This window comes from Seriola lalandi, unplaced genomic scaffold (assembly GCF_002814215.2).
Source record: "Seriola lalandi dorsalis isolate HSWRI2012SDOR001 ecotype SW California unplaced genomic scaffold, Sedor1 jcf7180002054599, whole genome shotgun sequence".
Taxonomy (NCBI): domain Eukaryota; kingdom Metazoa; phylum Chordata; class Actinopteri; order Carangiformes; family Carangidae; genus Seriola; species Seriola lalandi.
Genome location: NW_019525152.1, coordinates 381,668 through 395,494, shown reverse-complemented (window position 1 = coordinate 395,494; position 13,827 = coordinate 381,668). Strand labels below are relative to the sequence as shown.

The following is a 13,827-nucleotide window of genomic DNA, read 5'->3' as shown; positions in this document are numbered from 1 at the left end:
ATGGAGACACTTCACCGGCCAGTAGACAGCAGTCAGCACAGCAGCTCATCCATCTCTCAGCTCCCAGAAGCACAGAGTCAGCTCGAGAGCCCGTCCACTCCAGGGAGCAAGAGAGCAGATCCTCCCAGGACTCACCCTTCATTCATGGGCTGTAACCCCAGACCAGAGTGGGTGACAGGGGGCAAAATGGGCTCGCAGGGTGAGAGGACAATGGAGCTTGATGTGTGTATACGTGTGTGTGTGTGTGTTTCCCTTTCCTTTGGAGTGCACTGGTGTGAAGCTTTTTGCCAGCTTGTGCCAGACTCTCAAACCCATTCAGTGCCACTATGAGAGGCTAGAGGCCAGCATCAGGTCTGGCCATCTCACCGCCTTTGTCTGCTGGCTGCGTTTAGGCCGTACCTGTTGTATTTAACAAAGCACATCACGTATGATTATGCACATTATGGCGGAAAAACCTCACAAGCTCTCCATCCTTAATAGAAGACTTAATTGCAGCCCAATAATGAACCGTCAGGGAACAGCAACCAATTTCCCTGCAAATCATGGGTGCTTGTGGCCCAGTGACCTTGTTGTTACTAATTATATGCTGAATGTGAAATCAAGTACATTTTCAGACAGTAGCGGATGAAGTGGCTGGGGGTTGGGTCGGCCTGTGGAAACAAAGTAGAGAAATTATGGGAAGTGAAACAGAAAATAAGGCAAAAGAAAAAAGGGCAAAATTCAAATGAATGAGGAAATTAAGGAGAAAAGCGTTGCGTAAATTTTTAATCAAAAAAAATGTTTTTTAAGTATTATATTTTCACTATTGTGAACTGCAACTCTACACTTGCAACTTTCAGTTGACAATTTGCTAAACCCATTTGTAGGCTATTTCTCCACTAAGTTGCAAACATTAGCATGCCCTGCTAACTAGCTTGCTACCTACAGTCGTAGTCTAAGTAAGCGTTACGGCCATGCCTAAGGAACTCTTTATTACCAAACTACATTTTGTTTGACAACAGATTAAATAAATTTAAAAAACCTTCCCCTTACTGAAAACTCATCCACTGTGTAGCATTTCTTTTACCATGTGGAAGCTAGCACTGGATGCTATCTGAGTGTAGGCTAACGTTAGCTGCACTGGTCTGCTCTTTAGACAAGTTTACACTCTAGTAACTGCAACCACACTCCTTACACAAGATAGATATTTTCTCTTTTACTGTTTAAAATGAAACCAACGACATAATAATAATATAAAAAGTATAAATCTAACCTCTGTCTTGCTTGTCCAAGTATGTAAGCTAAGCAGCTAAAGAGTGAAATTATAAAATCTGCTACCTGTAATCATCATTTCAGCCAACAAAGTTGATGGCTGCCAGCTAGAGATGAGAGGACTGCTTTTGCCCACCTGTTTCTGAAATCAACAACGACTTTGTGTCTTTGATCTGCTGCCGTTATAAATGGCAACTGCATATGTGCCATGTGAGAACAGAAAGCTTGAGAGACGTAGCAGTAACCATAACAGTACTGTGATTACAGGCCTAACTGTCAATTACACATTGTGAAACTAGCTATTGTATTTGACAAAACAATTTCATCAAAAGGTTTATTTTAGGTCTACTTACTGGAGCTTTCTATCTCATCACACCATCTACCTCAGCATATAGGGGTTTGCTTTATTTTAAGATGCTGACTTCTTGTTTGTTGCAGCATTTTTCCGAGAAGTTAAAAAAGAAAAAAAAATGCTCATGTAAAATTGAACATGTAAGATTAAATATCGCAAATCTCTAAAAACTACTGTTTCCAAGATCAAAAGGGAACTTTCAGTCTCAGTTTTTCCGCCCACATAGAAGAAAAGTCCTCAGCGTGCTCATAAGAAATGGAAATCTGAACATCTGCAATTACAACTGGGAAAAACCCCATTTGCTGATGAAGATCCAGATGTTTCAACTTCTGTTTCAAATGTCAAGACTTTCAACTTTCAATCTCAACAGATACAGTATGATTGTGTTAGTTTGATGACACATGAATATACAACAAAAAGCCAGGCCAATAATAAAGCTGCTGCTCCATTAGCTCAAACAAAATTGCATCAGTCAATGGCCTCGCTCTGCCTTTGATGTCATGGTTTGACCCATCATCACAAATACAACACATAATCCCATAGAGGGTTTGTCTAAAGTGATTGCTGCTCCTCTTTTCCTTGTTCAATTCAGATGATGAGATTAGGCAGATTCCTGGCAGATGGGCTTTCCAGAGTGCATGTGTCGACGGCGTGTGTCCCCCCTTTTCCACGCAAACTCCACCTCAGGGTACTTCCTGTCAGATCCATTGAGCGCAGAACGGCGTGGGCTGGCGGGACCCAAGAGGACAGGAAGTGCTGTGCTGCTGGTCTGAGCCAGCAGGGGGAAATATGGTCAAATATGGCCTTTCTTATCAATAAAGAGTAGGTGGGAGGGGCTGGATCAAATTACCAATTTGGAGCTAATCACCAAAGTGGTGGCTGGTCTTTGCTTTATCCCCTCTCCCATTCTGCTTTCTCCTCTCTCTGGTGATTCCTGCCGCCATCTGTCTGTCTTTCTCAGGGGAGCTCTTCCCTCTCTCCTGAGCACGACACTGGATGCTTTATTAATTCTGTTTCACCTGATTACACCCTGTCTGTGAGTCAGGGCACATTAAAAGGCATTTAATCAACGTTTAATTGAGGGAGCAGGGAGCCGGAGATCAGAGCTCCATCCTGGTGAGGTCAGCACCAAGGACGCACTAACACACATCATGCAGATCAATCCGGGTAACAAACAGAAGTAAACAAGCTGCCTCTACTTTTTAAGCCCTTAAATGTTGAAATATATTACACACCAAGCAGTTACAGAGAAACATTGCCATACGTGTGGAGTGGAGTTTCTAACCACCTGATGAATGTTTAGTCCAGGATTCGCTCTCTGTTTTTTCTGGTCTCTACCAAGTCCTGAGAAGAAACATCTGGCTCTCTAGCTAAATGCTAAACTATGTTCACCAGCTAGTCTCGAACTACTCGCTAATTCTGCACATAATTATCGTTGTTTTTACTGAAACCAGCTACTTCCTGCAGTTGAAACTGACGCTATGAGGGCATGGAAACCTCTGTATAGCTGAGATCAGCTGCAGATTCAGATAATAAATCTGCGGAGTCATCACTACAAGCGTCCCCCTTTTCACATTGTCACGTTGTCATTTAATACATAGTGATGTTTTTTTTCCCCAAGTCTATATCATCACTAATTTTTAAAAACGAGAATGTTTAACTCCCACATTCACAAGGACTATCCTGAACTTTCGGGGGGGGGGGGGGGACGACGACAGCCGACCACGATAACCCAAATGTTAATGTGTTCGGTTGGACTCTGCCACCACAGCAATGGCAGCACCACTTGACCAGCCACCGGATTCGTCTATAAACCAACTAAGATTGAGACAAAAGAGCGACACAGTTCCTAAAGCGGAGACAAAACTTTAAAAGCACACCACAGGAACTCGGCAATGCAGCGCAACACAACGGATGAGGAGATCCAGTTCAGAAGACAATCAAGCAAACGGCCGAGCTATCAATGGCAAACAAAAGGCGAGGGTGACCACCTCAGCATGTCTTTGGCCAGGTTAGAGTCAGACACAGAATAGGAGAGCACCCAGATTGAGAAAGAGAAAGCCCGGGGTCAGCTATAATGAGCCATGAATGTGAGCATCCGACCAATCCTGTTTAATGGAGTTCATCCCTGGAAAGGTTTCGTTCCTGCCTTGCACCGGTGTTTGTGTGTGTTCATATTGGGGTCCGGGTCAGGGGGCTGCAAGGACTCTGTGACCCTGAAATGAGCTCTGGGAGTCAGTGGGGATCCCTGCTGATAGGACAGAGCTCCTTTTATGCTTTAATCTGCAAGCAAGAAGGATCAATATGGCAACTATTGGCGCTGGGATTGTGTGTAGGAGTAAGCGGCCCAGCCATTTTAGACGTCTCACAGGGGGTTGGCGCACCCTGACAAAAGCACAGCCCCGCTGCCACCACCAGTCACAATGACCTGTGGGACAGTGACACACCAGCAGCTAACCTACTTAACATTCATTAGTGTCAGAGAGGTGGACAGATGCTCCGGGTCTTACGGATCTTCTCTCTCATGTTCTCTACATGGGGCTCATTCAGCAGCGTTTGACGTGTCTTTCATTTGGGATATTGGAGTTGTGGGCGGTGGCGGCAGTAGGCCCCATCAGCTGTGGATTTAGGAAGAGCTGGGTGGGCATGGAGGGACTCACCCTGTGCGCGTGCTGTGCAGAACGGGGGCCGTCAGGCGACCAGGTGCTCGTGCTGACGGGATGCCTGGGCCGAGCCAGAAGTCTCAAAGGACGCTTGAAATCCTGATTTCTGGAACGTCTGTTTTCCCAATGACGCTCCAGTGCTCCTGTTCTGTCGACAGCAGACATATTCAACGAGCTCTAGTCTTTCATTTCACTCATTTTCACCAGTAAAATCCTGAAGTCTCCACGTTTTCTGCTGTATACCTTCAGTCTTTGTAGCTGAGTGATTTAAGGGTAGAGGAACTGGGCAATGCCTCTCTGTGGGAGGCAAAAAAAATGCAGTCTATTTAAACAGCTTATGGCTGTTAATAATTACCATCCTGCTAAACTGGTGCAAGTCTCTCATGCACATCGATTCCTTGGCAAACACAAAAGCACAGAACAAGATTCCCATCTGAGTTTGCTACAAATTTTCAGGCAAATAATGAACATCAACTTCCATATTTCTTCCAGATGCAACATGAAAACAAGGCCTTCAACAAACCAAAGCTTTCAATTAAGGAGTGAACAGCACTGTAGCCCCACACAGTGACAGAGGCCAGAGCAGAAATCAGGACCAGCTGGACAGAGAGAAGGCTTTTCAGCCCGACTTCCAGACACAACATGGATCAGGTTCTGGGCTGCTATACAGCAGCATAAATCTCATGGCCCTAATTACATTACAGGGCATATAGTGGCAAGTGCTGTGGAAACAATGGACCCAATCAATTCCACAAATCAGACCTCACTACTGTGTGCATGTTCTGAACAGCCCTCTATCTGTATCTGCCATCAAAGCTCATTATCTAGAGTGTGTCTTGGTTCTGAGGTTCTTCATCCTCAGATTTGTAGTTCTGGAAAATCTTAGTAAATATGCTCTTGGTGTAACATTAACCAAGGAGCAGTCAGTCAGTGTTTTCCATGGTGACCAGACCAAACACTTGGCAGCCACCCCCACACAACCCATGCCCCACTTCTACTACATCTACTACTTTCAACTTCTTTTTTTCCCCTTTTTTTTTTTTTTAAATCCTGTGACATTTGTCTTCTGCAAAATTTGCAAAAACAAAGCGCCTTCTTTAATTAAATTATTCTGAAAATCCACCGACTATAGCAACACAACTTGTGACATGACCTCCTCCCTTCCTGAAGCACACTCTGCCTGAGATCTCCCTCTGTTCGACTCTACGGGGGCCCTGCAGTGCACTTTGGGTAATCCAGATGCCACAATAACAGTTGCTAAGACACTGCCAGAAAATGCATTGTGTGAGCGGAAGTATATGGTTGAAAATCGCAGTATTTTGTGAATGTTTTTTTTTTTTTCTTTTAGAGTCAGTCAGTGGATCCTTGTTTCAATCCCTTTGTATCTTTTACAACATGTTTAATACACGTCTGTTTACAGCATTGGATAATCAGTACGATAAAAACTAATGGAAATATCTAGATTTTTAGAGCTTTTCCGGCGCCTGCTGAACATTAAAAAAATAAAAAATCACACTATGACAGCGGTGAATCATAACAGTAAAGCTGTGGGCTGGAAAACCAAAACAATGAGCCGAAAACACTAACGCTGCTGAAAATCTTCTGTGGTTTCATCACTATAAGCAACAGCTTTCACATACAAGTAGATTGATCATGATTATTTCTTAATATGATATAATTTTTTATCTTCTCTCTCTATTAGAGAAGAAGAAAAAAGTAAAAACTTACAACTGATAAAAACACCTGGCTAACACAGTGAATATTTCTGTTAAAATAAAATTAAAACACTTTAAAGATGAATTTTTTTTGTTTTAATTTCAAGCTTTTTTCTCAATTAGACTAAAAAATAGTCAAGAAAGGTTAATTTGGATGGTACACATCTGCAAAAGCACAAACACACACACACACACACACACACACACAAATAAACACATACATCAGCACACAAAGCTGACAAAGCTTCTCACAAAACACATAAAAATACCATTACAAGGGCTTTCATGCTGTTCTAAGGAAAGCAGCCCTGCCCACTGCGTGCTGCCCTTTGTCGGCTGCGGGACCCAGAATCAAAGAGCGTTGACCTGCGCCGGCTCTGCCCGGTAGGCCTGCAGGCAGTCCTGCTCTGACTCCAGTTACTGGTTGCCATGCCATGCTGGGACCCCCCCCCCCTCCCCTCCCACCCCCCAGTTACCTCCGCTATTTCCGCATCTCATCAATCTGTCAGCTAAGCCCTTTGACACGCAGCACAATATGGTCCCAGCATTTCTCAGTTCATGTCCCCTCTTTTCAATATGGTCCCAGCATTTCATGATTAGTCAGCTCATCCAAGAGGTCTGCTCCCCTGGTGCCTCGGCACCAAGGGAGGGGGTCAGCAGCAAATACAGTTGCTATCGGCGATAGGAGTGTTCAGGCCTGAGCATCAGCCAGAGATGTATTTTAAATCTTTGCACATTAAAATTAATAGTTTGACAGATACTGAAAATGTACTTATATGTGCGTGTAACAACATTAGCAAGTAACAAGTAATAAATCATTACTTTCACTATTATTAAGAGTTGTATGGATGTAATGCCAAGGGCCACACCTGCTGTATCTTTGGGCTCCTACATATCAAACTTCATTACATCATCCTGATATAGATATCGATTCATTATTTTTCTGGTGCGGTGTATTGATAGATTTTATGACAGACCTGCACACGCCTAAAAATTTTTTTACAAAAATGTATCGCCCGGGCAACTGGTTCTCACAGCGTTGAGAGTCTGACCAAGTTGGAAAATGTCTGTGAAAGCTGCTGAACCTGCACCAGGTTTTTTCTGACACAGATGAAAGGTTGAGATGTTTGTTTGTTCTTTCAGATCCGTAGCCTCCTATTGTGATTGAATTAGAAGTGCTACTTGTGCATATTTACAGCTGAAGTGCTTATAATTAAAGAAGCTATTTCTAAGTCTTTGCTATCGCTACATATAGCTAACGTTAGCATTAACAGCTGTTGATTTACCAGTCTAGAACAATTGCGATTTCAGCATCAAACTTCATTCCTTTACTCACCAAGAGCTGTCACCAGAGAAGGAAAACCACCCTTTTGTTTTGCTTCTAAGACGGCATGGTAACCCGCCTGCCGCGGCCCGTCACTTTCCCATACCGAGTCACTGTAGTATCCAGTCTGCCCAGAACAAGTGGCAGCTCAGTGGACGTATTATAACCTCTTGTATTGTAAACACAGCGACGGCTGAAGATCTCTGCAAGACTGGTAAAGTAAACAGCTGTTAATGCTAACGTTAGCTATGTAGCAATACAAAAACTGTCTTAAATGTTACTGTGTTGGTTAAACTTAACTCCTCACTACAAACTTTTAACTTTGATTAATTGCTTTTGAATTTTACATTCAGATTTCTGCACAGTACCTTTATCTACACATACCAGTAAACTTAAAAACTAATGGCACTTCCACCTCAGTGTGATGTTAAATCCAAGCACAAATGCATACAGCATTTTGCAGATGTGCTAAAGAATACAGATGTATGTAAGAGTTGGTCACCTGTGCATATGGCCAACAGTTTTATGGAGGAGAGGGAAGTGAAAAAGAAAGAGCGAGAGAGAGAGAGTGTGTATTCCTGTTTTGTGATCCCTGCCGCTGGACTGGACTCACTCGAGAACACACCATTCAATTTATTTTCAAGTAAGGATGAAAGGAAGACTCCAAACTATGCATGTAGTCTATTCACTGGTGACGCTCTTTAAAGAAAGAAAAAAAAGACAGCAAAAAGAGTTGGAAAAGGGTGGAGGGGTGGAGCGCTGCATAAATTTTACATACACAAGGCAGCAGACAAAGTGATTGTTGCTTCCCCCCAAACTTTTTTTTCTCCCCCCAGAAAACACTTTCCTTGCTGAATAGGCACCTATTAGTGACTCCATTATGGGCCCAGGGCTCTTGAATGGCTCCTCACTGTGCGTCTTTATCATAGTCAGGCCGTGAATACAGGCAGCCCCCCCCTCCTGCAGCCCAACCAAGCTCCTTACAGCCTGTATTGATAGGTGCTGTGGTGCTGCTGATGATGGGTGAGGCAGGCGGGGTTAGAGGGGTTTGGGGTGGGGGAGAGAGAGAGAGAGAGAGAGAGAGAGGTGGGCTGCCACTCTCACCCCCTGTTGTGTGCTCCAGGTGTGGTGGGTTAAGCGTAGCGCTCCACAGCCTCTATTGTGCTGCACACTTTTTCTTTACCACTTGTTCCACAAAAAAAAAAAAAAAAAATGGATGCAGTGTTTTACATGCATTAGCTGATCTCCATAATGCCATTCCCCCACCCCTGCTGCACCCCGAAAACAAGTCAGGCCTGCGGCGAATCGCTGCACACCGCCTCAGAGCCCTGTATTGTTGCTGGATTATTCAGGAGTTAGCTGAAAGAAAGACAGGGAGAGTGGGGTGTCTGTACTTTATCTCCAGGGGAGACAGGGGCTAAAGAAGGAGCTTCTTTAGAGGAGTGAGTTACTGCGGCGAAAAGCCCGAAAACACCTGCAGAAGACAAGCGCAGGGAGGCCGAGGCAAGGAACCCCCCTATTGTTTGTCTTTACTTTACTCGCCTCCCGTCCGAGTTACTGTAAACCAGCTTCCTCTGAAAGGAGCGGCGCCTATTTATCACAAGTTCTGTCTCATAACCTGTCACGACGTTATCACCTCGCTCGGCGTGCACGAGCCCCCGCCGCACTGACAGAGCCATCAAGATTGTTAGCTTGCTTCAATCATCAATATCTGTGTGCCTGCGTCAGTGAAAGCATGATTCATTCAGCTTTGAAGTTATGTGTGTGCTCGCAGTTGAAGGAGGGAGAGACAGAGAGTTAGCGAGACTTTATGATGAATATGGAAGCATTGTTCAGCCATGCTTACCTCCACAGGGAACCATCTGCTCCCTGTCAATGCATCACCTGCTCGTCTGAGCCGTCTCCAGGGCAACAAGGGGTGGGGGGATTAGGAGAGGTTATGGCTTTGATGGGAGGGGCCGTCGCTGGGGACAGAGAGGAGGTTGACTGGAGGAGGGGGGGGTGGTAGAGGGGCTGATGGGAGAAAGGCGAATGTCGTCCTCTGCTGGCAGAGAGAGTTACAACAGGGGTTTGCCCATTACTTAACATGTACTGAAGATACACATCAACATAAAACAAAAGACATACTGACATTTTACTTAGAAATATTACGTAGGAGGACTTTAAATAAAGGGAATATATGTTTTGGAGGAAGTGGTTCCGATACAACCTGTTGATGGAGACGTCTGTAAAGGAGCACTGAACACATGATGTTCACTTTACTCCGAAAACAGCTGCAATAACTCATCAGGTTCATCTCAGCTTCAGCTTAATGTGAGTGGGGTTTGAAGGCAGGGACGGTGTCTAATGAAACAATGCTATCCAGGTGCATTATGGGAATTGTTTGATCCAGTATCTTTGGAGTTTAAACCCAAACCAGGGACAAAAAAATAAATAAAATCAGGATATCTCGTCATGTGCTGCTTTAATTTTGACCATTTTATGGAAGTGCATTTCATTTATATTTCATAAATTGTTTTTTTCGTTTTGGAGAAATCTTATTACATCGTGTCTGAATTATTGTTCATCTTTGAGTCTCTTCATGCCGTTACTCTTGTTATTGCACGTTACATTTTGTTGTCTTCACTATAAAAGTAAAGTAAAATCAAAATAATGTTAAAATCTTTTATTTTCTTGTTGTTTTCTCTGGTAGAAGAGCCAGTTAAGTGACATTTTGGAAGTCCTGGAAAAAACTGGGATTTAGTATTTTACTGGAGGATACTTTGACTTTGAACCCTGGTTATTTAAACTTCACACCTGTTATGTTTTACTATTAAAGGAGACTAATACATTTTCATGTAGGGGTCATGATTTATGAGCTAAACTCATTTCTGTGACGTAAAGAGGAATTTATTACCTCCTTCACCATCTCTGTGAGATTCATATCATCCATCATAAAAAAAGAAAAAACATTTATCTACAGTGAGGAAATGACTCGTCAAACTCAAGCATGATTAGCAGCTGCAGAGTGACGGTCCTGTGCTGTGTGTGTTTGCTCTCAGCAGTCCATACAGGAACATCAGGTGTCGTGCGACGGGCAGCAGCGTGAACGTCAGTCAGTCGCAGAGTTCTCATTAAGTCTCCGTGTTCCTCCACCTACACAGCACTGTACATTCTGCCAGTGACGGCTGGGTAAACACACACCTGAGGACAGCTCTCAAAGGCAAACACACGGGAGTTGGAACACGCCTGATGAGTGAGGCGGGGGGGGTTTTAACAGGTTTAGCGCTTTTAACAGGTTTTACTGAGTGATGAGGTAAAATGTTTACGTGTAAATTCTTGGGTTGGCTACTGTAGGAAAAGAAAAACACTAGAGTTCCTTCCAGAGATATTCCACTACTTACTCCAGTGCTCCAGAGTAATTTAATCTCTATTGAAATCGGGACATTTGAATTTCAAAGGCGGGAATTACACAAGATGAAATGTTTAATCAGGATTGAAACGTGTAAGTTTCAACCTGCAGATGCAACAATCGCACAGACGTGTTCATACATGCAAAAGCACAAAAGTGCATGTTAATGAGTGGAGCCTGCAGGTTGCATAAGGCCACAATAAGCTCCACCCATCAGGTGGTTAGGGCAACCTGTAGCTACGTATGCCCCTTACCCTGGCGTCTGACACTTCCAGGTGATGTGAGGACAAAATACCCCCCCGGGACTCGGTGTGGCCCCGAGGAGCCGTCGGCCACACTCAGATGCTCACCTGGAGCCGCCCTCCGCAGACGCTGGGTGACACGGAGAAAGTCTGAGTGACAGGTGAAAGTGACCAGGGTGACGCGGGGAGGAAACACCTTTTGTGTTTGGTCAGAGAGCCGGGGAGGGCGGTGACCCGGGTCCCCCCGCCGACGAGATCATCAGCCTGAGGGGACGGAGAAGCCGCCGTCAGGGAGAGAGAGAGGGAGAGGGAGGGTCAGGATCACTGTCTCTTTACATCACAACCACCAACACATTAACATGTAATCCCCTTCAGTTAGGGGCCTCAGGTCTTCCCCCTTAAACAAACTCTTGAAAACAACACACCAATCTAATCTTCATCTTGCTGTGTAGGAAACCAATAAGCCGAAGCCCAACGGCAATTACAGAGCAGTCACTCGCCAGTAACACTACACTTCCTTGTTATGAGTTCCACAATCTGCAGAATGGGTGAAACAGCTGTGACGCCCCAGAAGAGCATTTATAGCATGTTAATATCAAATAAGATCACATTAAAATTACAGGGGGGGGGGGGGTATGAATGTCTGGAAAAGTCAGGTGATCACCCAATCAGGGTTCATCCTCTGGACACCTGGCCAGTCGATCCAGTACTAAGTGAGCTATTTCAGTTTGGATGAAACCGGTGGACTGACCTGACAAACATCTCCAGCCCTACATGACGTGTGAAGTGCGCCTTCACGTCATGACACCTCTTAATATTCCCCTCTCTCACTCTGACACCGGGGCCCAATTTACGGCTCTTCCCCTGGATGAGATGTTGATCCTGGGAGAGTTCCTGTCAGGGCCACGTGTAGGGGGGGGGGGGCCCGGCCAGGGGAAGGGAGGTGACTTTTTTCCTGGGTGTAAAATTCAATTATCCAGCGGGTGAGCGTGTCTGAGCGTGTCTGTTGTCAGCAACGGGGCGGACGGCTGCCCGTTCCCAGCGTGCGACAAGGGGGTTAAGAACCACAGAAAGGCCTCCATTATCCCGAGTGAGAACGGCCCATGTGGCTGGCTGCACGGCCCCCGCACTCATTCACTCCCCTTTACAACAGCACTGCCGAAAGCCTCAAAGTTTCATTCTCTTTTTCTCTGCTCCCACTCCTTCTCCCTCTGCCCCCCCTCCCACCCTCTTCTCTTGCTCTCCTCTCTCAGAAAAGAGTCTCCACAATGCTGCTGGAAGGCTGGAGTGGATTCTTCAGCACCCCTGTGGACAGTGCACATGTGGACAACAATCACAAGATGTCCGTCAACTAGTCCATTAATCAACGATGTCCCATGAAAGCACAATTAGAAACCTCACAACTCTATAAGCGATTATCATCTCTAAGCACCCCTGCTACTCCATCCTGCACAGCCCTGCTCTGTGCCGGAGTCGCTTCCCTCCTCCAACTGCACTTCTTCTCAATAATGATGGGGGGAAAAAAAAAACTGGAGTTGCATAATCATGACAAAGGCAAAAAAAAAAAAAAAAGATAATTTTTTTTTTAAACCAGGACAGCTGCAGCATGTAAAAGAGCTCATTCCTTGCAGTCTGAACACATCAGACAGTGCGAGTGACTCGCATCTGGCTGGTCATTAGAGTGAGAATGGACCTTCAGTGTGAGTGTGAATAAGACGGAGGCCCGACGGAGAAAAGCAATCGTGGGACGCACACTGCACCACTTCTTGTGATAAATGAGCAATTGTGTCCATCGCCATTAATGACAGTAGATGACGCAGTGGGGAGCTCTCCGTCCGACACTGAGGAACCCTGGGAGTTTCACGTGACATCACGTCCCGAAACGGGGTCCATCTGACAAATACCGAGCAGTGGAGACGAGACATAACACAGGAAACCTCTATGAATCCCTGGTGGCTGCTGCAGTACGCTTACAGTATGTGTGCATTTCAATTAGCGGCAGCTCGCAGGCGACTTGTGGCCGAGCGACAAGCTGCGAAACCCGGAGCAACGTTCATCTGGAGTCGTATTTGTGACCGGCAACAATTAGCTGAAAGATACTCAAATGTTTTTGTAGAGAGGAAGAGGAAGTAGGTGACAATTCTCCGGGAAGGGGGGGGGGGGGTTTCATCACTACAAACATTACATAAGAAAATATTGATTAGTGCAGCTTTAATTGTCCATTAAATAACACCCCCAGCAGAACAGAAGGACACACCATATAAAATATATGCAAATACTGAACGACCTATAAAAGGATTCCAGAAGTTGAACACAAACTTGTTGTCAAACTCGATTCCTTAATATCCTGATGTACGGTGTATGAAAGTCCATACTGAATGAGCTCACTAAGATCACCATGTTTTACAACAAAAAGTCTATTTAGATCTTTTTTTTTTATATTCTCTTTTTAAATTTTTACCTTTTTGATTGTGAGAGTAGAGCAGAGTACGTGCTGTGTGGATCACTTTAGTAAGGTATCTAGTTGAGGATGATATTAAAAAGTCAATCTAACCGCATCAGCTACGATCAGTTTCTGTCACGAGGTTGTTCGGAGAAATCTTTTTCTCAACTGGCGAACAGCTGGATGTTTCAAAGTGCTGCTCTCTCTGTGTGTGTGTGTGTGTGTGTGTGTGTGTGTGTGTGTGTGTTGGACTGGTGACGTTCTCTCTGTATTATCAACCCTACACTGCCCTCATGTGGCACCTGTGGATTCCTCTCACTGTCAGGTGTGATGATGGCAGCAGCTTCATTCCTTCACTTATTTTTTTCACATTAGGTATTTTTTAAATATTACCTGCATAATTACCGACCTCACAGAGGAGGCTACACAAGATACACAGCATTTAC

General features: G+C 44.8%; 1 protein-coding gene across 3 annotated transcripts in view; it reads right to left on the bottom strand.

Annotated features, from left to right (window-relative positions):
* LOC111664678 (uncharacterized) overlaps window positions 1-4,581 on the bottom strand; it is a 49,977-nt gene extending 45,396 nt beyond the window's left edge. For all 3 annotated transcript variants that reach the window (XM_087177407.1, XM_087177409.1, XM_087177408.1), the window contains exon 1: window positions 4,264-4,581. In XM_087177407.1, coding sequence (XP_087033533.1) covers window positions 4,264-4,431 — 168 coding nt within the window. In that variant the 5' untranslated portion in view covers window positions 4,432-4,581. The remainder of the gene's footprint in view (window positions 1-4,263) is intronic.
* Between the last annotated feature and the right edge of the window lie 9,246 nt (window positions 4,582-13,827).